This window comes from Myotis daubentonii, chromosome 2 (genome assembly GCF_963259705.1).
Source record: "Myotis daubentonii chromosome 2, mMyoDau2.1, whole genome shotgun sequence".
Taxonomy (NCBI): Eukaryota; Metazoa; Chordata; class Mammalia; order Chiroptera; family Vespertilionidae; genus Myotis; species Myotis daubentonii.
Genome location: NC_081841.1, coordinates 21421917 through 21444935, shown reverse-complemented (window position 1 = coordinate 21444935; position 23019 = coordinate 21421917). Strand labels below are relative to the sequence as shown.

The 23019-nt window shown below is 48.2% G+C and overlaps 1 protein-coding gene across 1 annotated transcript in view; it reads left to right on the top strand.

Annotated features, from left to right (window-relative positions):
- Window positions 1-23019, top strand: part of VWF (von Willebrand factor) — a 119320-nt gene that overhangs the window by 4311 nt on the left and 91990 nt on the right. The window contains exons 4-7 of the mRNA XM_059681979.1: window positions 6787-6889; window positions 7145-7353; window positions 10107-10225; window positions 22721-22937. Coding sequence (XP_059537962.1) covers window positions 6787-6889; window positions 7145-7353; window positions 10107-10225; window positions 22721-22937 — 648 coding nt within the window. The remainder of the gene's footprint in view (window positions 1-6786; window positions 6890-7144; window positions 7354-10106; window positions 10226-22720; window positions 22938-23019) is intronic.

Below are 23019 nucleotides of genomic sequence, written 5' to 3'. Positions count from 1 at the left end.
GGGAGGTTGCGATGGCAATGGACAGACCCACATTGGGAAGAAAAAAAGCAAGCCCTACTTTCCCTGGGAAATTGAAGGCGTAGGTCCTTCAATCTCAGGTGGTGCCAATGTTTATTTTAAGTGGATTTTTCTACCTTAAAAATTATGGTGCATTTGTGGGAACATGAATGGAACCTGAGGGCATTGTGCCATGTGAAATAAATCAGAGAAAGGCAGATACTGTATGATCTCACTTATATGTGGACTCAAAAAGCAAAACAAAACAATGTAACACCAAACTCATAGGAGAAAGAGACTAGATTTGTGGTTACCAGGGTTGGAAGGTGGAGAATGGAGAACTGGATGAAGGTGTTCAAAAGGTACCACATTCCAGTATAAGATAAATAATTACTAGAGATGAAAGGTATAACATGCTGACTCTAGTCAACTCTGCTGTACGGTGTATTTGAAAGTTGCTAAGAGAGTAGATCTTAAAAGTTCTCATTATAAGGAAAAAACATTTTTATTTTTTCCTCTCTTTTAGTTGTACTATCTATCTATCTATTATCTATCTATAAAAATCATGATGGAGGTGGTAGAGACCTTCCACCTGTGATGGGTCTGGGGGTGTCAGTGGAAATGGAGGGTAACGGGGAAGATTTTGAAAGAAGGAAATAATGATACTCTATGGCTTTGAGCTTCAGCGGTGTTTCAAGGAAGAGGGGTTTCCATGGAGACACTAGGGTGCCTTGGAGGGGTTGCTGTCTTGACCCCACAGTGTCTTAGCTCTGCTCTGCTCCAGACTGCTTACCCTGGAGAAGGGTTTGTGAGCAATACATAATCAAATCTTAGTACCAGGCACAGAGTTCACATTCTGGGGCCAGGGGGTTGAGCAGCATGTTGGAAAAGCCCCCTCCACTACTTAAACCCAACTCTGGAACCCTCCCCCTATGGTAGCCCCAGTAGTCAGGGTTATCAAGCTATGTTGATGCCTTTGAGCTGTCGCTGTCACCTCCTCTAGGAAGCCCCCACCCCACCCCTTTCTAGAACCGGGCTCATCAACTTGTGCTGATGGGCAGTTTTTCCCCATAGGACCTGGTGGCTGAGTCCCCAGCAGGAAATCGAAGCATAGAAAGAACCAGAGTTGGAGTCATAAAACCTGTGCTCTCTAATCTGGCTCTTCATGGAGTGTCCTTAGGGGAGTCACACAGTGTCTCGCAGCCTCCATGTCCTCATCTTTAAAATAGAGACATTGTCAGGACCAAGGGAGATATAATATTTGCACATGTAAAGTGTTACCCAAACCTTAGTGACTGAAAGCAGCCACCTTATAGGACATGCACTTGTCTGATGGGAACAAGGTAGAGACCAGGGGCTGCTGGGTCCTGGGGCCATTTCTGTCAAGGTTAGGGTAACATCAACACCCTCCCCAACATGTTAGCCTGCCTCTCTGGCTATCCTCTGAGTTTCGTGGCCAAGGAGGAATTGAAGAGCTGTGTTAGGCCTCTCTTTCAAAACGTCTCAGTGCTCCCTCCTCTCCCTGCCCTGGGTCCTTATTCTTATAACAATTTGCTCTTTTCAAGTGTCAGTTTTCTGGCAGGTCATTGGCCTAGACCAGGCTATGGATCACACTCTAATGGAGATTGGTTTAATTGATGGTGGTGATGAGTAAGGCATAGGGAGGAGAGAAATAATCTGAGGAGGCTGGGCCTGAGAGGGTGGCGGGCGGGGGGGGGGGGGAGGAGGGGGGAGGCTGGCCCTGCTGCTTCAGGGGCATGGGGCCAGGGGCCGGGGTCCAGCAGGCTTGGACACTGCGGGTTTAGTTCCGTGAGCATGACTGTGTCCTCGTACACAGCTCTGCTCCATTGTTCTCCAACGACATCCTGTTTTCTCAGTTCTAACTTGCAAATTCCCATTCCTCTCTGACTGTCTGTGGACGTTGTACACATCCTGAGTAAAGTGTTTATGTCTCAGCCTGAAGGGCTGCCCGGTGAAAAGGGGAGGCCCTTTCCTTGACCAGGCTCCTCAAGGGCAGGCAGGCAGGCTCCAGGGTCCCAGGCCAAGGCCACCAGCAGAGGGGAAAAGGAAGAGACGACAGGAGTCCTGCTTGGAGAGACTGCTCTTTTAAAGCCACCCTGCAGGATCTGGCTCCCAAGCCAGCCCAGAGAGAACCAGAAACCCCCACCAACGTGCTGAGTCACTTCCTCAGCTCAAGCCATAGTGTCCGCATCAGCGAATGGCATCAGACCTGATTTCTGTTCCTCAGAGTTTGGATAATGATCACCTGCGTTAGAATCACAGGGGAGGGTGAAGTGTTCGTTTGGAATGCAGACTAGCCAGCTCTGCACTCGAATATTCCAGAAAGCACTCAGAGCTGCTCTGGCTCCGATTGCCAGCCTGCTTTCCAGGCTGCTGCTTCTCCAACATGAGGGGGAGACCTTGTTCCCCACCTAGATCCTCAGGCACTGAGCTCAGGGGCCATGGGGAGTGTCCCTGGTTTGCTCTGGCCTCTTGAGAGGTGGAGACCCAGCCCATCTTCTCCTAGCAGCTATGGGAAGTGTTAACCTGCAGGTAAGGAGTGTGGGTGTGTCCCCTCCATGCTCTCCCCCCCCTCCAGGCTCACTGGCAATTTCTAAAGGGTTGTCTTCCGAATGGCTGCACATCATGATTCCCGAGTTCTGCAGGGAGGGAACCAAGCAAATAAAAGAGAAGGCTGACCTAGAGTTCTCCCCTGCATTAGTGCTTAACTGAATCCAGGTGTCCTGTTAGGCAGCTGTAGGGCTAAGGGAATCTGGACTGTGAGTCAGAACACCCAGGTGTGGGGCTCCACCCCAAGTTAACTCTTCTCACTGGGGTGATTTTCCCCCAGAGGACATTTGGCAGTGTCCGGAACATTTTGGGTTGTCACAACCGGGGGTGGATGCTGCAGGTGGGTAGAAGCGGCCCCACCACAAGGAAGTACCTGGCCCAGGTGTCATTGGTGCGAGATGGAGCAACCCTGCTGTAAACTCAGGCTTCCGTTTCTCCACCTGGAAAAGGGAGCCAGTCTAGATCAGTGTTTTTCACACCGAGTCATGCCCTGGGGGTCTCAGAATTAACTTACTGGATGTAACCAGCTTTTACAAAATTAATGGAATAAAACAGAAGACATCAGAGAATATCTGAGTGCATGGCACACGGTGAGGATAAGTATCATTGTGTGAAATGCGTGCGTGTGTACGTACTGGTTCATAAAGGAAATTGTGTTTTTACTCTGCTTTTCTGGGGGAAATGGTTTAAAGCCACTTGTTTTGATGATCGCCAAGACTCACAGTGCTGCCAGAGTAGGCTTTTTGGAATTGAAGACTTCTCCAGGATACATTTCCAAAACTCCTCTTGCTGCCCCCTGCCTTGGAGGAGGATGGGCGGCATCTGGGGCCTCCCTCAGCTGCCCCGGGGCAGCAATTCCACAGGCTCCTGGCAGTTCAGTCCTCACGAAGGATTCCAATCCCAGTCCCCTGTCCACTCCCGCCCCTAGATGGGTGATGATCCTGGGCAGCCAGCCCCATGTCCCCAACAGGATGCTGCCTCATACAGCACTCGGTGGGCAGTGGGAGCTGCTCATCAGGCTGCCTCCTCTGCTTCCTAATGCTAATCTCTCCTGGGGTCACAGAGCTGACCGTTCAAATACTTAAACCAGTACCCGGTCTGAGTCCCAGCTCTGTCATCAGTCACTAGCTCTATGACGACGGGCAAATTACCTCAAGTATCAGCACCCCCAACCCCGATGGACCTAAGTCCCATGGTCTGTGGGGCCAGGCTGCCTTCATCATTTGCTTGAACAGGGCGGGGCTCCATGCACCCACACACAGAGGGAGCCTCAGGGTTCTGTCTCACATTCTCCTGCTTCCTTCTCCTTTGACTTTCTGCTTCTGCGGCATTCTTGGCTTATCCAGCCTTGTAGGCTCTATCTTTCAACCTTGCCATGAGTGGCCTCTGGGCGTGCCTGTGCACCTGCTCAGCTCTGTCTCCTGGGGAACAGCTGCTTTGCTGACTTTGCATCTGTGAAAGCTTGGAGGACTGACAGATCTGTGGCTGCAGGGTGGTGGCTCACCCCAAGCCTCCTGATGGTATCCAAAGCCTTCCTTACCCACCCCCAGTCACACACTCCTGGCTGACTTATTCTCATGGCCCTTTCTGAATTTCCACGAAGGTGAGGGAGAGCCCGCTAAAGGGAGAGGCTCACAGGGAGTCCTCTGCTGTTTCCAGGAGGGACATGCCTTTGGCTCAGAGACGACAGACATACTGATTGAGTTACCCAGTGAAGCAGGGACAGAACTGCCTGCCCATCTGCTCTATGAGGCTGGGGGTAGATGGCAGGGAGAACTGTCCTGATGGGGCGATGGGCTCTGTGGTTATTAGGGACCTGAATACCCTGACCTCTTGGGCTCATTGTACCCTCTCTGGCAGGCAGGTCATGGATGGAGCCCGCTCATTCCAAGCTGGGGGTAGCATTCAGTGTCAGCCCCAGCAGAGGCCGGGGAAGGGATTTAGTCTTTGGTCCACCGCAAACCGGAGGTTGTTGCCAAGCTGTCTCATTTGTTTGTGTTTTCAACATTTTATTACGAACATTTCCAAACATACAGAACAGGTGATAGAATAGGACAGCGGAGACCCATATACTCACCGCTTGGATTCTTCCATCAACAATTTACTCTTACCTGTCTAGTTTCGTGTGTTTCTCTTTGGCTAATTTCTGGCTATCAGAAAGTCTGCTCCACCTTTTAAAGACGTGCTAGCTGTGAAACTGTTTTAAGTGAGAATGCAGGGCAGGCAAGACTCTAGTCAAACAGGATGAAAGCCCTTCATCTCAGCTGGCGTCTCCTTTGACTCCTGACTGTGGGTCTGGAGCTCTGCACAGTGTGGTGTGTGGACTCAGGCCTTTCCTGGTGATCTCTGAGCTGCTAACACCATATCATTCAAGACTCTAGTCTTAGAATGGGCGAGTTCAGCGATTTCCAACAGGTATGCTGCAGGAATATTTAAAACATGTCATACCTGACTATTTAGTCAGGGGCACTGACCTCTTTTCCTTTAGATTGTCAAATAAAAAATGACAACAGCCAACACAATAATAGCTGTCTGGTGTGAATGAATCAAAATTATACCTATATTTTTTTGTCAGATTGGCAAAACATGTATTATTTGGAGTGCTGCAGAATTTTATTAATTAGTTTATGTGCCATGAGATGAAAAAGATTGAAAATTGCTGGGCTAGTTCTTGTGTTTTTTTTTTTTTTAACTTATTCTTATTATTAAAAGTTATACAGATGTACCCTTTTTTCCCCATTGACCCCTTCTAGCCCATTCCCTTTCCCCACTTCAGGCCTTCACCACACTATTGTCTGTGTCCATGGGTTATGCATACATGCTTATAAGTTTTTGTTGGGCTAGTTCTTCACATGTGACAGCTCTCACTGAAATTTCACCATAAACCAGTCTATTTTTTTTTTTTTTTACTCATTCTGGTTGGTTATGAGTGTGTGTGTGTGTGTGTGTGTGTGTCCCAGGTGGCCGCTGTCCTCCAGCAGCCTCAGTCCAGCTCAGGCCCCCATTGGGGAACTCCTCCTCGCAGACCTCTGCTGGGCTGTGACTGAGGCGGCTTTGTCCTTCACTCTCTTTATCAGTGGCCCCAGCTGTGGCAATAGGACCTCATGTCAACGAACCTCCCAAGTTTCCTGGACTTCCTTCCACAGACATCCTTGCCTCCTCTTGTGTTGAGGAGCTGGAGCCCACACTCCCCTGATCCTGCTAGGAGAAGGCATGTTTCCTCATTCCCAAAGTTAACTTTCCACCTGGGCCCCGGGCCCCATTTCTACAGGAGCCCCATGGCACTGTACTCTCTCTCTTCCTCCAGCCTCCTCTTCCTCCAGCATCTTCCGTCTCGGTCCTCACTGGCTGTCATCACCTATCCTATTTCCATCAGCTTCTCAGACTCTAAGCCTTGAGGTCAGACTCTACGCTGTTCCTCTGTTTCCTTCATCTCCACGGCCTCTCAGTCATCTTTGAACCCCAAGGGCCCTGCTCGAGCACCGGTTCTCAGGGACTAGCTGTGGGTTGCCAGGTCTTCATAATGTTGCAAAAATGTGTCTCCACCTGTTTTTCTCCTTTTGTGTAACTGCCACCACCCGTGTCTCTGTTTGTCCCTCACAACTGGACCATTGTCATGTAGTCAGAGACTATTTTATCATGTGTTTGGCTATCCAAAAATCTCTAAGGGCAAAACAGATTCTTTATTGTGTCCTAAGTAAGTTCCCCACACAGAATGATGAACTTTACTTACAGAATCTCTAAACTTCTTCCAGAGAGTAAAATCAGTAAATTGAGGTGGGACTTGTGAATCTCCATTTTAAACAAAGCACCTGTTTAGAGCTGTTCAATAACATTTTAAATAACTCATCCTAGAGTGCCTGTTACGAACAACTCACTTTTATTTGCTGCCTTACAATGTAGTCAATATTTTCATGCTCATCTTAGCTTTCTATTTAGATTGTAAACCCCCAGAAGAAAGAGGTCATGCTTTTACATTTTTCTTTTGAGAAATATAAGGGACTACTAGAAAGCTATGTATCCAGAAGACACTCAATAAATGTTTCTAGATGAATAAAATGAGTGAGCAATGAGATTTTGTGGGAGATTTTTGTTGCTCATTTGTTACACCTTTTGGGGGAAGTTTTCTACAGAGATAAGGTTATAGAGGTGATGATTAGAAATAAATGTATTAACTCTTTTGGATAATAATCACCACTCCTGACTCTTGTCTTTCAGGGGACTTCCAAAATGGCAAGAGAGTGAGCCTCTCTGTGTATCTCGGGGAATTTTTTGACATCCATTTGTTTGTCAATGGTACTGTGCTGGAAGGGGACCAGAGGTAAGTCAGAAGCCCCAAATGTCTGGGAATACCCCTTGCATACCCCCTCTAATTTTTAACGTGAAGAAGCTGGGGCCCAGAGACAGGAAGTAAATGGGTCCAGAGGAAGTCAGGGCTCCTGACTGCTGGTCCGGACCCTCAGCCACTTTACACCACAGTGTGAACCCTTAGTCTGGGGTTGGGGTTGAAGGGTGGGAGGGACAGCCAGAAAATGTCTGAGAAGCCTACTTCCTGAGCTCATCCTTGTCCTTCCAGTGTCTCCATGCCCTATGCCTCCAAAGGGCTGTATCTAGAAACGGAGGCTGGGTACTACAAGCTGTCCAGTGAGGCCTATGGCTTTGTGGCCAGGATCGATGGCAGTGGCAGCTTCCAAATCCTGCTGTCAGACAGATACTTCAACAAGACCTGTGGGCTGTGTGGCAACTTTAACATCTTTGCCGAAGATGACTTTAGGACCCAAGAAGGTAAGCTTCTCTGGGGTGCCATTTCCTGGAGGTGTGGTTATGCTCATAAACCTTCACTATGGCTCCTCCCCTAGCACGCCAGCCTCTCCAGGACCTCACCTCAATGTATCCCGCCAACCTTATCTCTCAGCATTCCATCTCACTGCTGGGACTTCCCGTCACACCAGATCTTGGAGCTCCTCAAACCCGACTTGCTTCAAATTTGAATTACCCATAGCAACTTACACATGGGAGATGGTTGGTAAATGCTGCGTGGTTTGAACAACACCCCCTGAACCACTATGAAAAAACTTCATAGGTGAAATCTATAAAGGAAGGGCTCAACACTGCCCCCAAAGGCCAGTTTATGTGTGTGCGCACATGTGTGTATGTTCACAAGCAATGAGGGTAATGTGGACAATGTGGAAATCACTACTAATTTTTGGTAATTTCAATTACACAAATATTTAATTAGTGACGCTCCCTTGCAAAAACTGAGCATTTGTATATGTTCTCCTTCTTCCTTATCACCTGACTACCCTTCTGATTAAGGGGTTAGTGTGTAAAGAAACAGTTGGCTATTTTTTTCATTAGACTGGAAAATAGTAAGATCAGTTGTTTTTGTCTTTTCCAGCACTGATTTCTCAAACTTTTAATTGTTCAATATGTACATGTAAGGCTATTAATTTTCCTTAAGTACTATGTTAGCTGCATCACACCAATTTTGATATGTAACATATTTTCATTTAGTTCTATGAATTTTCCAATTCCCATTTTGAGTTCTTTCTTAACCTATAAAATGTTTTTAAAATTTCCAAACATTTAAAATTTTTTATTTCTCAATTAAATTAGAAATTTGGGTAGATTTGTTTGTGGCCTAGTACATAATCTTTTTTTGCAATTGTTCTATGTATGTATTCTTTGATGCTGCAGGATTCTATATACACTCATTGAATTAAGTTTGTTAATTGTTTTAATCAAACCTGTGTCATTCTAGTAGACATCCTTATGCTTCATTTCGGATTGAGCTCCTAGAGTTTCACTTCATGGGAGGTCAAGAATGGAAGGATCTTGGAGGTCATTTAGTCTTACTGCTTATTTTACATATGAAAAATTGAGCTCAGAAGCATGGTGGAATCAACCCCAGATCACATAGGGTGATAGAAGGAAAGCTGAGACTGGGTCCTAGAGGTCTCAATTCTCTCTAGAGCTTTCCCCACCCAACACAAAGCCGCTTCTCTGCCTCTTTCTTAATATGGTATATTAGAAAGTGAGCTACTTTGTGCGCTATGGAATAACCACGAACCCAGAGAGCAGCCCTGTCATGATGCCCAGCACACATCAGAAACTCCACAAATTTAAGTTCCCTCCCCTTTGGATTCTCCCATGTATTAGTTTCCTGTAGTTACCTTCTACCACAAACTTGATTGCTTAAAACATCAGAAATTTGTTCTTCAACAATTCTAGGAGGCCAGAAGTCCAAAATCAAGGTGTTGGCAGGACTGTACTCTCTCTGGAGGCCCTAAGGGAGAATCTATTCCTTGCCTCTTCTAACCACTATTGGCAATCTTTGACCCGTGGCTGTATCATTCCAATCTCTGCCTCTGTCCTCATATCACCTTCTCTATGTGTATCTCTGTTTGTTCTCCCTCTGCCTCTCTTTCAAAGATATATGTGATTGCATTTAAGGCATACTCAGGTAATGCAAGATAAACTCTTTCTTTCAAGATCTTTAACTTAATCACATCTGTTGCCATATAAAGAAATATTCTAGGCTCAGGGAATGAGGAAGTAAATATACCTTTGGTGGGGCATTTTTTTCTGACATCACAGAAGCCAATTGACTACATTTCTAAGGTTCTGCTTTTCTTTTCTTTCCCCAGGGATAGCATGTTTCCTATTTCCCAGTTCATTATTTGATCTTGAAACATGCTTTACTCTTCTAGACCTGGCTGTGCAAAAAGGCTGCTTGCCTCAATGCTCCATGAAGCTCTTTGAAATGAAGGTTCAGCAGTGTTATTTATGCTGCTGCTGGCTGCACCTACTGTGCACCATGCCATGTCGGCCCATGAGGTCCTCTCAGCCGGTTGTGAGTAGCTGACAGGAACATGACGGTTATAAGCCCTAAGGCACAGATACTGGACAGAACACAGGGGTGCAGTGATTGGAGGGTATAGTTTCCATGTCACATCTTACCTTCATTCTGCAAAATATTTTTTGAGTATCCATAATATGCCAGATAAGAATTTAGAGATAAGGTACACAGCCTGTGCTCTGAATTAAGGAGCTCAGAGTTAAGTGGGGGTTGAATAGAAGCAAAAAGGATGATGAGAATTTTGAGAGAGGGAGCACAGAAAAGGAGCCCACCCAACCCAGGCTAGGGGGGTGGACAGGGAGCAGAGTCTGTTCTGAAGGCCTTCCTGGAGGAAGTGGGTCAGGAGTTACATCCTGAAGAATGAGTTGAGGTAGTCAAGGCAGTAAGGGGGCGGAGAACATTTCACACAGGGACAATGGCATGCAAAGCCATGGAGAAGTGGGAATGGGTGGGCACACTCCTTATCTTTCATGCTGTCTTCCCCAAACGCTGGCTGAGCTCTGGAGGCCCATGCCCTGTCATGTTATGTTGTGTGCTGCGCAAAAACTACTCCCACCCCAGATGCCTATGTGTGAATCTAATGGGAGTTGGTTCAGGAGATGACAGACCTAGAGTTTTTACTCAGAAGTCCTGGGTCGGTATAAATGTGGCTTAATTTTCCTGAAACTTTTCTCCACAGGGAGTTTGACCTCGGATCCCTACGACTTTGCCAACTCCTGGGCCATGAGCAGCGGAGAACAGCGGTGCAAACGGGCATCCCCTTCCAGTAGCTCTTGCAACGCCTCTGAGGAAATGCAGGTGGGCACAGCCCAGGCTGGACGTGGTCTGGATGGTATAGGCCTTCTGGAGTTAAGAAGCAGAGGGACATCTGGCTTCAGATCCTCTACTTAGGGGAGCTGTGGGCCTACCTCTGTGGGTCCCTCTGGCTATTCAATGTGGGGTTCCCATGGGTTCCTTTCCTCCTGAAAACCAACGGTGGCTAGAGTCTGGTTAACTCAAATTCTAAAGCTATTCCGGGCCTGGAACTCTAAAAATGAATCTGGTCTAACGACTTGATATAGTGAGTGACTCTGTTTTTCTGCTTTATCCTCCAAGCTCTCTTGTCCCCAAATACTGCCATCATCACTGGCCCCTGTCTGAAATTCTGCCACTAGAAAACAGTTTCTTTTTAGGTGCTCAGTAAGTGATTGTTTAAAGTACAAATAGGAGGACCAGCACATCATTGGAAAGGGGGTTATGTGCAGTGGTGGAAACTGGGGAGGGAGGGGATGAGGTGGGCCTAAAGCGACCAGCTTGGGCATTGTAATAGTTTTCTGAGGCTGTAGTAAGTAGCAAATTATCTTGAACTTAGTGGCTTACAACAACAGAAATGCATTCTCGCAGAGTTTTGGAGGTCGGAAGACTGAATTTAGTTTCCCTGGCCAAGATCAAGGTGCCAGCAGGGCCTGACTTCCTCTGAGACGCTAGGTCAAGCATGTCAAACTCAAAGGCTAACAAAGGCCAAATAGACAAGGTTTAGGTGGGCTGCAAAAAAACAAAAGCTTCAATTTTCATAGAAACGTAAGTTTATTTTGATAGAGACATATTGAATACAAAGGCTGGAATAAATGAATAATTGTTAACATAAAATAATAGAACATTTTAATAAAAATTAATATTTTTTTGATCATTAACTTACCAGACACTGAATAACTGTACAAATTAATAAGTGTAACACAAATAAACCTATTTTTCTTGTTCTCCGAAAGCGAAATATTTCCTGTTGTGCACACCAAACAAGTCCAAGACTAATGATGTGGCAATCGGCTGCTAAAATATTCACTGCTACTATTAGTGGAGAGAAATGGTGCACCTGTGCATAAGGTGCATAAGGGACATGAAGAGAACACAATTATAATAATCAGTCATTAGCAAACATTGTAGTTCGTTATTAATAATTATGTGTAACAGGATATTGTAAAAATTAAGTTACAAAATTTTTATTAAAACACTTCTTACATACCGTTATATTGGCTGGGCTGCAAAATATCCATTGTGGGCCACATGTGGCCCTCGTGCTGCGAGTTTGACATGCTTGCTTTAGGGAGATCCCCCTCTTCCAGCCCTGGTGGCTGCGGTATGCCTTGGCTTGTGGACACATCACTGGTCTCCTCCTAATCAGATGGTGGCACCTTCCATCCTTCCCACAGTCTCGTTTTTACCTGTATGGTAGCTAATTAGCAGCTCTTTCCCTTTTATGATCCCACGAGCCCCGAACCTTCCACTTGGAGAGAAGGGAATGGGAGTGGGAGAGTGTGGGCAACACCCTGCCCCCACCTTCTGCAAGCAGAGATGGCCTTTGTGCATCCTGTGCAGGGTGCTGGGAGGTTGACACTTTAGATGGGAAAGACCTCCCAGTGCCCTTCCTCTGTCTGTGTTCCTACTGGAGTGCTCCCATGGCGAGAGGGGAGTGGGGAGGAGGACAAGCACACAGCACTTTCAGCATAAGCTCCCCAATCCATTCTTTTTCTCCTCCTTCCTCCCAATTATCACCCCATTCCTTTTGGGGAGCTGAGCACAGCTTGAGCCTAGAAGGAGAACCAGGTTCCTGAACCATCCACACTGAGGGGTGGGGGAGTGACCCACTTCCTTCTAGAGCTGCTTGTTAAGCAGGTAAAGTTCAGATTGAGTGCCCTTCAGGGTACAGTGAGGAAGGGGGAAGAGGGATTTTATCATTTCCTTCTTTCATTTCCAAGCTTACAGTTCTGTGGTTGGCTGACGGTTTGCCCCTCCTGCCCTTTAATGTTTTGAGGCAGGGGTGAGATCAAGGTTGGGGGTGCCTGAGCCAGTAAGGTGGGGTTGGAGCCGTGCATGTACCGTCTACCAAATCAACTCTTGAGGACATATGAGCTTTGTTACATTTTATTTTGCAAACACAGGCCAGCTTGGTGCTGAGCAAATGCTCCCCCACCCTCAGAATACAAAGGAATAGTCTCATTTACCCATAGAAGTGGGAGGTGAAGACAGGATTTTCAAATGGAGAACCTGACACTGAGGCCCAGTTGTGGAGGGAGACGGAGCCCTTGGTCTCCCAGAGACCAAGGGGAGGGAGGGAGAATCCACCAGAAACCTTGTTTCTTTCCCTTTTGGGGGCTCCAGCTGCAAGTTTGCTACTCACTTTGTCTACTGGGTGCGTCCAAGTCCCTGCTAACCAGTGTCTTGGGAACAGCTTAAGACACTGGTTACCAAGGTCTTAGTGCTGGGCGGAGGCCCCCAAACACGCCAGACCTCCCAAGGTACCAGCTCCTCTGAGCCAGGTTTCAGGTTGTTTACCTGAGAAGAGAGGCCTGGCTTTGCCTTAGCCAATCAGGCTGTGATGGTCTGTGACTGGGGCGCCCTCATTGGCTGGGAAATGCCATGACTTCTCTCCTGGGAGGTGATTAACATGATCTTTGGAAGTGTGCGCTGCTGGCTTGGTCCCACTGGGCCTCCGGTTCAGAAGTCAGGTCTGTAAGTGGGATCATTTACACGTGTGTGCCAGTGTGGCTCCCAGTGGCAGAGTGCTGTGTGGGGCAGACTACACTTACCTAAGAACTTTCCTTGAGAGCCTGCAGAGTCTCTCTCCCACTTCTCTGGTGCTTCCTCGTCGTCCCAGGATGGTAGCAAGGAGTCAGCTCCTTCTGAGAGCCAGGTCATATTACTAATACCTCAGGGATGAATGTTCCCTTGTTATGCCAACAAAACCCAGAGCCTGTCTGCTGGGACTGATAATGGCTTGTTTGAGTGCATGCAAATTTGCAGCTTTCTCAGCTTTTCAAACACAGGGCAGGACTGCTGGAGTCGGAGCACAGGGCGCAGGCCTGGTAATAAAAAACCCCAAGCTCTAAGTGCTCGTATAATTGATGTTGATTTGCAGTCAAATCTACTGCACAGTAAACATTTTAGAAAGATCCTTAGGTCGCCTTAAAAATTTTTTTTTTTTTAAATTTTATCTGACTGGAGAATGTCAACAAGGGCTGAATGTTGTGAAGGGATCTTGTCTTCTGCAATGGGAAAACTATGGCTCCAGGAGGCTGGGCTAGTCCATACAGTGCTCTTGTTAACTAGAAAAAGGCAGCCCTTCCTCAGGACACTTTACCACCACCTGCTGGGAAGTTGCCATCATAAACATAACAGGACATAGAGTGTACATGCACACATACAATGTCTGTGACGTGAATGGTGGTCCCTTGGGTGTGTTGCCACTGTGCACTGTATGGCCTGCAGACTATACTTGATGCCATGGCCTTGGCCTCACATCCATTGGGAGGCATAGTCCCTGCAACCATCCTCCTCCTCAGGGTCACCTCCCTAGCATGGGAAAGCCATCTCCTGCTTTTGCTGCTGCCGTCTGAATGTGAGGACACTTCATGCCTCTGGCCCTCACAGTTCTGTCCTTATATCTCCTCAGAGTTGGTCCTCAAGATGCCCAGTCTTTCTGGAGAAGACTGAGGGCACCAGTTATTACTCAACCCCAGTGGCGAATCATCCGTCAGCAGCATCAACCTCAGGCAGGAGTCTGGAGCAGAAGAAATTTCTTTTCATCAATGTTAGAAACAGACTCACAATAACGCAGAATGGGATGAGATTCTAGATGCGACCGAGTCCAGCCCCTTGCCCACTGCATGCATGCTCCCCCAGCTCTATCCTGATAGACAGGTGATGCTCTAGCTTTGATTTGAGAGTCTAATCTTTGAGGCTTCCTTGCTGAGATCTTTCCAGCTGTCTTGCAGAGCTCAGCCCTGGGCAGCCCATCTTGGCTCCCGGATAAATCTCTCCTTTCTTTTTATCCTCACTTGAAGCTAAAACCCTCCCCAAGTGACCGTGAATGCTGGGGTGAGCAAGATCCTTTCAGTCTAGTTTCTCCAGGTCTTATTCAGGAGTTCCCATCCAATGGTACTTCCATCAGTTGTGAATAGTCCCAGGTTGCCTGTTTTCCACTGGCTCCGAATTTGGCCTTTATACAGTGAACACAACCCTTGTTCCTTTAGTCCTTTGGCTGTTCATGTCTTCACATTTTGTCCCCCTCTCCCTCCTCTGAAGCAGCACGCTGTGCACCTGTAATCCTCTTCTCCAGGAAGTCACCTGTCCTGCACAAGCCAACCTTTGTAAATACTCATGTATGCTTTGAACCACCATAGCATGCCTCCTCAAGAGCACAAAGAGGCACACCAAATACCCACTTTGTTGAGGACAACATAATTCACTCCTCACATCCTCATGAAATATTGTCCTCATCTACTTACGTCCCTGCTCTGCATCTCAGCAGAGCACCCTTCCCTTTTAGAGAAAATTCACTCCTCTGAATGCAAAGAAGGGACAATGAGTCCATGGGCTTTATTTCATGAGACAATATTTCATGGGGATGTGAAGAGTGAATTATGTTGTCCGCAACAAAATAGGTATTTGGTGTGCCTCTTTGTGCTCTTGAGGAAACATGTTATGGTGGTTCAAAGTAGAGACCCAGTTCTTTGTACTCTCTCTGCTCACAGTTGTGTTGGGAGGGAGCTCACTAAGCAGGGGAGAGGTAATTTAAGCTCTGGCTTGACTGAGGTGCTAAGTGCTCTGGCAGAGCTGTGGGGCTCAGGGGCCAGGCCTACTCCTGGCACCCTGCTTCTACTCCCTGACTCTTCCATTCACTAAATTGGGTGTTTGGCCTGGAGTGGATTTTCCTTGGAGATTGGGAAGACTTTTGTTCCATTCATTTGCTTGGTAGAATCATTGTGATTCATAGAGAGACTGTGTTCAGAGAGTCTGGTCCAGGGAAAGTCAATAAATCTCAAGGGAAGACCCTTATGACCCAGGACCTCCAGAGGAGTTAGTTGTCAGAGGACGGCACCGTGACCTGGCCTGGTTTTACATTCAGGGTGCCTACCTATTGTGTCCCACTGATGTTTAGCTCAGAGTTGGACTTTGAACATAAGCCTCCCCTTTATCCCTACTGCTGATTGAGAACTGTTCTCTCAGCCTCTCCAGTCACATTTAGGCTAAGGAGTGAGGATTTACTTTGTATGCTTTGCTGAGGTCCAAGGATCTAGGGTGCTGTGCTTGGTTCCACTTGATTCTCTGTGTCCTCATCTACTTACGTCCCTGCTCTGCATCTCAGCCTTCCCTTTGCAAGGTAAACAGCTCTACTCAACACTGAGGAGCACCCTTCCCCATTAGTGAAAATTTACTCCCTAGAATGCAAAGCAGGAGATGGGACAGTGAGCCCATGGGCTTGCAGTGGGGCAGGGGTGACCGTGGTCACTGTGTCTTGAGGGGATTGACCTTATAGTAGGGATCAGAGGCTGCCACAAAGTTTCAAAGGTTTCTCTCAAGTTAAGCAGTACTTGGCCTTTTAGGGTACATTATTTGACAAACCATCGAGGTGGGACAGATAAGGTTCTCATATTCAAGCTTTCAGTTCAAATGCCTCCCTAATGCAACAATCTCAAAAACCTTTAACAGAATATTCCCAGAGTGGCTTTCTTTCCCTTCTCCTTCCCCATGGTGAGCATAAGAATGAGCAAGAATCCGATGGTGCCCACTAGTACGTATTTATTAAAACGTGTTGTGTGGTTTGGGTGATACTAAAACTGTGCAAGGTGGATTGGCAATCTTGTTCAAGGGGCAAGACACATAGGAGAAATTGAACAATCATGAAAGAGAACCACACACACGCTATCTTGGGTAGTAAATGATGAATTGTGAAAAGAATGGTAAGCGTAATGGAAGCTCAGGGGAATCAACTCTGTGATAAGAGCTGATTATCTTTTCTCCCTGTGAGCAGAATGGGTGGAGGGTTCCATCCCCAGAGCTCAGGCAGACCCCAGACTGGAACCCTGGGCTGGTACTTGGCCCTTGTCCTCCCAGCCAGCTGAGCCCTGTCTCGATCCCTGAGAATTGCTCAGAGGCCCCCCAGGAGACCAGGACAGAGGGTGAGGAGGGTCCTTTGGAGGGCTGGGGGCTTCTGGGACATATCCAGCTGCTCCTTCTCATGAGGGCTGTACCCCAACTATCTCAGAGAGAGGAATGTCTGACTCTGCAGAAAACATCCATTTGGTGGAAATCCATCAACCAGTTTCATGGGGTCTTTGTGAGCCAGATCTTGGAATGTGGGTGGGAATCCCAGGCCAGCCTAGAAGTTATAAATAGACTCAAGAACCCTTCCCCATCCATCCTTGCAGTCTGACCAATGAGAAACGATGCCCTGCCCCAGGGACAAATTCTTGAACCCACTGCTTTGGACCAGTTCAGGCTCTAGGCGCCTCCACACCTCCTCCAGGGGCAGCTGCAGGGCACCCACACCAGGGCTGGAAAGATCAGGGCCTGGCTGAACAATCTTGCACTTTATATATTACCCTCTCCTTTCTTTGTTCACTTTGGTCCTAGGAATGCCCCCCTCCCTTCTCCTTTGTCAGCTCTTGGGGAACAAACACAATAGCTAAGCTTCAGATCTCTTGCCACTGTGTTTTCTCCTCACTCTCCCCCTCCCCCATCTGCCACTGGGGAGATGCACTTCTTTTCTCTCCCTCTCCCTTGAACTGGCGTGGCATCTCCAGGGAAGAGGTCTGGCTTTCTTTAATGAACTGAAAATGTGATTAGATGGGCCACAAGTGGGTCTGCACACCCACCCAGGCAGGGTGAGGTCATGGATCGATGGAGCTGGGGCTGCAGCTCTTTTGCCAGCTTCTAGAACCACGGACAAGAGATGAAGGAAGACAGAGAGCTGATGCCCGGCATTGGAGCCAGGGAGATGCTGGAAGTGTGCTAATTAGCTGACCGTCCTTTTGTCTCCCTGCCAGGTTGGCTTAGCAGAGAGCTGAGGAGAGGCCATTTTCGAACCGTTGGGCTGATGTTGACAGTGGGCCAATGATAATACTTATAAGCACTTGATTACCTTCCTGTGTGATCTTATTTCATTTTATTTTGTAGCAACCATCTAAGGCAGGGATTGCTGTTTGTGTTAGGAGCAGGTTCCGCCGTGAGTGACAGGACACCCGAGGTAACTATGGTTTATGCATCACAGAGGTTTATTTCCCTCTCATTGTAAAGAAGCTTGGGGTGGGATGTCCAGAGCCAGTACAGGACCCCATCCATGGTGCTGGGATCCAAGGTCCTTCTGTCTTATTTCTCCACTGTCATCAGCATGAGCTTCTATTCCATGGCCCTGATGGTGGCTCCAGCCTCAGGCCTCAGAGCCACGATCCAACAGTAGGAAGAGAACGGATGGAGAAGGAAGCACCTCTCCTTTGAGGACACTTCCTGGAAGTTTCACAGGATCTTCTGCTTCCATTCTATTGGGCAAAGCTTACTCACATGGCTACTCTGGTTGCAAGGGAGTCTGGGAATGGAATCTTTATTCCAGTGCCTGTGTGTACAGGGGAAAACTAGAAACCGAGGGTCCTATGACTAAGAAAGAAATAATAGGTCCTGGGCCACTTTCCACTTCCTCTACACTCTCCCTCTTTGAAAGTGAGGGAACCGAGGTGCAGCAAGGCAAGATGATTTTACGAGTCACACATTTTGGAAGTTGGTAGGGGATTGGAACTCCAGTGCAACCAGGCTTCTAAACCTGTGCTACATCCACTGAACTGTCTTCTACTCTGACTGTTAGGAAACAAAGTGGGGTAGGTGCATTGAGGGTGTGGAAGACCATATAAACTGTGGTTTGGTGGCAGGTGACAGGCCTGTGGGTGGAATGAAGGTTTGAGTCACCCCTTTGCTAGTTCAGCAGTTTGCAAATGGTTTAATCTCAAGACCCCTTTACACTCTTAAAAATGAATGGGGATGCCAAAGATTTTATTTATGTCGATTATATCTACTGATATTTACTGCATTAGATATTAAAACGGAGACATTTAAATCATATTAATTAATTTAAAAACAATAGACATAATATTTTACATGAATAACATCTTTTAATGAAAATAACTACATATTATAAACAAAAACATGGTTGGGGAGAAGAATGGCATTGTTTCAGTTTTGCAAATCTCTTCACTCTCTGGCTTCTGAGAAATCAGCTGGATTCTCGGATCGGCTCCTGCACTTAGTCTGCTGTGATATAACACGTCATGTAGCCTCGGAAAATTCCACTGAACACTTGCGAAAGGATGAGAGCAAAAAGGGCAAATAACATCTTGATATTGTTATGAAAATGATTTTGACCTCATGGACCCCTGAAAGGATCTTGGGAGTCTGCAGGGAGTCCCTGAACCACACTCTTCGAACCGCTGAGCTGTAAATGCTTCATCCTCTCCATGCCTCAGTTTCCAAATCTGAAAGGCTGTATTTATCTCACCTTTCTCTGAGGAGGTTTGGGTTCTTCGAAGGTGTCTTCAGGCCTCTGAAGGGTCAGTTTGTGGGAGTGGGTGATGCGCTGGTCTCCGAAACAACTTGATATGTTCAGGAAACCATTGGTAACCTAGGAGAGGGGGAGTGGGGAGGGATGAACTAGAGAGGTAGGCCAGGGTCAGATCCTGGGAGGCCTGGTCTCGCTGCTTCCTGAGCAGCCAGAACTGGGCCCTCTAAGCTGGCCTGGGACACTGTCAGGTTTGCCCTTCATGCTGACCTGGACACGCTGCTGGAGACCTCGAGGCCACACAGCCAATATTGTGAGTGAAGGTTTGGTCACCTCCTACCTGCCGATATCTCTGCCCTGGGTCTGAGAGGACAGGGTGTGGCTCAGACTCAGATTTATGTCTGTGGAGGCATCTTGTCTTAGGACCTGGCTGGAGCTGGCAGGGCTACCTATGGTGGAACAGAGAAGCCTGGGGAGCAGGGCTAGCAGCCAGAGGGGGGCCGTGCTGCAGCTCTGGTGGCTGGCAGTCCTGCCCGGCCTTAGACTGTGGTCACTCTAATAGGCCAAGTGCAGCCAGGGCTGAAGAGGAAGACCGGAGGGCAAGATGTGGGGAGGGGGGCAGAACCCTCCTTTAGTCTCTGCCAAGGAAGAAATCCTAGCCAGATTTCAGGTGTAAACGGTAGAGGCCAAAGGAATTATACTAAGAAGGGAGGTGGCTGTTTCTGTAGAAATCCACTCCCATCCTGCAGACAAATAGCCAGAAAACACCCTTCTTCTAAGACTTTCTGTAAACCATTTAATATCTCAAGGGACCTACCCGGAAATGTGCTGGTTTACTGTTCCCACTGTTCCTCTGAACAGGAAAAACCAGACTGGGGCCAGCTGGAGGCGGCTGTGCTGGACTCTGTCCACTGTCACTCTGACAGGGTACGGGATGCTGGACGCCTGGGTCTCTTCTCTCCTCTGGCTTTATTGTGTCCTGCTGGTGAGAACCCTAGGTGCCCGGTCCCTGCACCTGCAGGAAGTAGTCCTGTGGTGCAGGGATGACTCTGAGCCACTGTCCTACAGAGCAGGCGACCTCAGCAAGCACTAGGAAAAACCCATGGAGTTGCTTTCTTCTTTTTCTTTTCTGGTTTTAACTTGCGGGTGGGGAAAGAGGTAGGCAAGAGCTGAGCATCGGGCTCTCTCAGGGCGGCCTCAACTGCTCTTTAAGAGTCCAGCAACCCCATGTTTTGAGTGTCATTGCTGATGGGGCAGAGGGTGTGTCTGAGGCCTCCTCCCCTGAGCCCCAGGAGATTCTCAGACCAACTATTACAACAGGGCGGCTCCTCCCTCATCCTTCCACTAGAAAGAAACCTACTTTGTTATTCTTTGATTCGGGAGAGATGTGACCCTCTGGAATCAAAGAATAACAAAAGTTGCTCCTCTGTTCCCTGGGGAACCCCCAAAATAGTAGTGAAGTGATAATGCTGCCACTGCAACCATTCATCCTTATACAGCCCAGAGAGATAGAGACAGAGCAAAAGGGCAAAGATGTCCTTCTGTCCTGCTGGAGGATAAACCTAATGGCAGGAGGGGCAGTGGAAAGGGTCTCTCTGGTGGCCAAGATATTGGTGATGATGAAGATATGGGGTCACCAGTTATTAGTTTAAACCTTCACATACATTATTCCATTCAACCTTCACCTCAGCCTCTTCAGGTAGGCTCTGCTGTTATCCTCATCCCCATCTTCCCGAAGAGATGGTTAAGGGAATAACCCAAGGTCACACCACTAGCATGAGAAGAGGTGGAACTTGGATCAGGGGAAGTGAAGTCATAACAGGTCCAGGGCAGGACTCTTCCTGACAATGTCTTCAGAAACCTCAGTTTCCCCTGCATGAAATGTGTGCGGTGGCCAATGGGAGGATGCATATATCATCCGAGTTCTTGGTGGTCATGGGGCCACCAGAGTAGTCCTCCTTTGTTGATGGCTTTGCTCGGTGCCAGGCCCTGTGTGTTCACATCACCCACGAGGAGGTCCTGTAATGTTCCCATTGTACTCAGGACACCCTTCTCTAATGAGGTGTCTCAGTCCCCACCAGTTGGTGGCAGAGCTGGGCTGAAGTCCATGCTTTATCCCAGCCACACAGTGGGTGCCTGGGGTGGGGGTTAGGGGTTTGGGGGGTCCAAACCCAAGGGCGTAAGTCAGGAGGGTGGGCCATGGAGGGAGTGCTGCTGTCAGCAGTTGGCCCCCAACATGCAGAACTGCTAATGGTTCTGACCCACAAGTTCACAGCTGTAGCTTTCTAAGGTGCAGAGGGAACCAGCCCCGCCCAACTGCTTGGGCCATCTGGGCCCTGTGCCCCCTTTCTCTTTCTGGGCCGGCTGCAATCAGGGTGCATCTGTGACATGCTGCCCTGCCTGCCTGGTTCTGGTGGCAGGCTCTGTGCGGCCTGGGTGGGAGGCAGGGCCCCGCTCAGTGGCACCCGGAGCAGGACACAGATTTCCCTAGGACCACAACACATTCCTGGTGCTGCCAGGGTGGTTCCTGAGGATGCTGAGCAGCACTGGGTCAGATTTTCATTCCTCTGGAATCTTCATGGCGCCACAAAAGATGAGGCCTGGCCCCAGGCTCTTGGCTTATGCAGGCTTGCTCTGGCTGCCCTTTGTACAGTGTGAGTAGACTGGATTTGCTCTGGTTTACCCTTCAGGACTCAGCCCTTCTGTTTAGATACGTTATACTTCCCTCTCTGTAGCTGAAGTCCTTTCACTAACTGCTGGCTTCCCTTTGGAAAGCATGTCTGTGCATGGAAGAAATGACACACCCATTTCTAGTAGCAATACTGTGTAATGTCAAATCGACGGCGCTGTTGATTCTAAGACACAGCATTATTTCGAGTATATCACTAAGAAAAAAAAAACTGCCCAGCTGTAGCTCAGTGGTTGAGCGTCAACCTCTGAACCAGGAGGTCAGGGTTCAATTCCCGGTCAGGGCACTTGCCTGGGTTGCAGGCTCCATCCCCAGTAGGGGGCATGGAGGAGGCAGCCTAGCAATGATTCTCTCTCATGATGTTTCTATCTCTTTCTTTTCCTCTCTGAAATCAATAAAAAATATATAAAAAGAAAAAACGGCTACTTCCAGTGTGACAGCAATTGTAAGCTGCACTCCAATTTCAGAGAGGTGAAAAAAGATGTTCATTTAGAATCATTAAAACACACAGTGCAGAGATGTTTGCCAGTACAACACTTAGGAGTGTTTGCTTATACTAGCATGTTACAGGAGTAATCTATGACAACAGTTCTAAGCCTGCCTCGTGTTATTTGGTTGAGGGTATCAGCAAAGTGCTAAAACCCAGGAAGAGCCCTTGCCTGGTAGAGTGTCTCTGGGACAGTTTGTAGAACCTAGGGTGTTTCTCATGGTGGGAACTGGTCCCCTCTGGTCCCAGGAGTCTCCTGGGGGATGTTGGAAAAAGGTACTGCTAAGCTCCATCCCCCTCATACTGAAATTTTTAATCTCTGAGGGTAAGGCCCAGGAATGTCTACTGTACACAACTTGTCTCACTCCTCATTTATAGTCAATGTCAGGGAGCAGAAGTGACCAGGTCAGTGCAAAACAGAAGCTGATCAGCACGCCTGGCTCCCAAGTCACATGTCCTCCTGCGGAGTTCCACGTGAATTCCAAGTTCAGCGTTCTTCCCACTGTTTTCTCCTTTTCTGCTCTTTCCCTTCAGGGAACACTGACTGCTGCTGCAGTCCAAGGGCCTGGACTCTGCATTTCCAGGGTTTAAGGCAATCTCAGTCTCAGTACAGTTCACATAGCACAAGTCCAATAGCTTTCCTTTGATTGATGGACTGTTTAATTTGGTAACTGTTGATAAGCACCTACTAGGCGCAGGCACTGTCCCTGTATGGAGATCCTGGCAGGCTTTCCTCAGGGAACACTGAGTGCATGCAGTGAAGAGCTGGGGCCACATGCTGCTTGCTCACCGAGGTGGCACTTCTTCCTGCAGGGCCTGTGGGAGCAGTGCCAGCTGCTGAAGAGGGACTCGGTGTTCACCCGCTGCCACCCCCTGGTGGACCCCGAGCCCTTCGTGGCCCTGTGTGAGAGGACTCTGTGCACCTGCACCCAGGGGCTGAGGTGCCCCTGCGCGGCCCTCCTGGAGTATGCCCGGGCCTGTGCCCATCAGGGGATGGTGTTGTACGGCTGGACCAAGCACAGCGAATGCCGTAAGTCACTGCCCACCCACTGGCTGGGGAGGCGCTCAGGGCCTGGGGAAAAGTGGTGTCTGTCCTGGGGTGTCCCACAGGA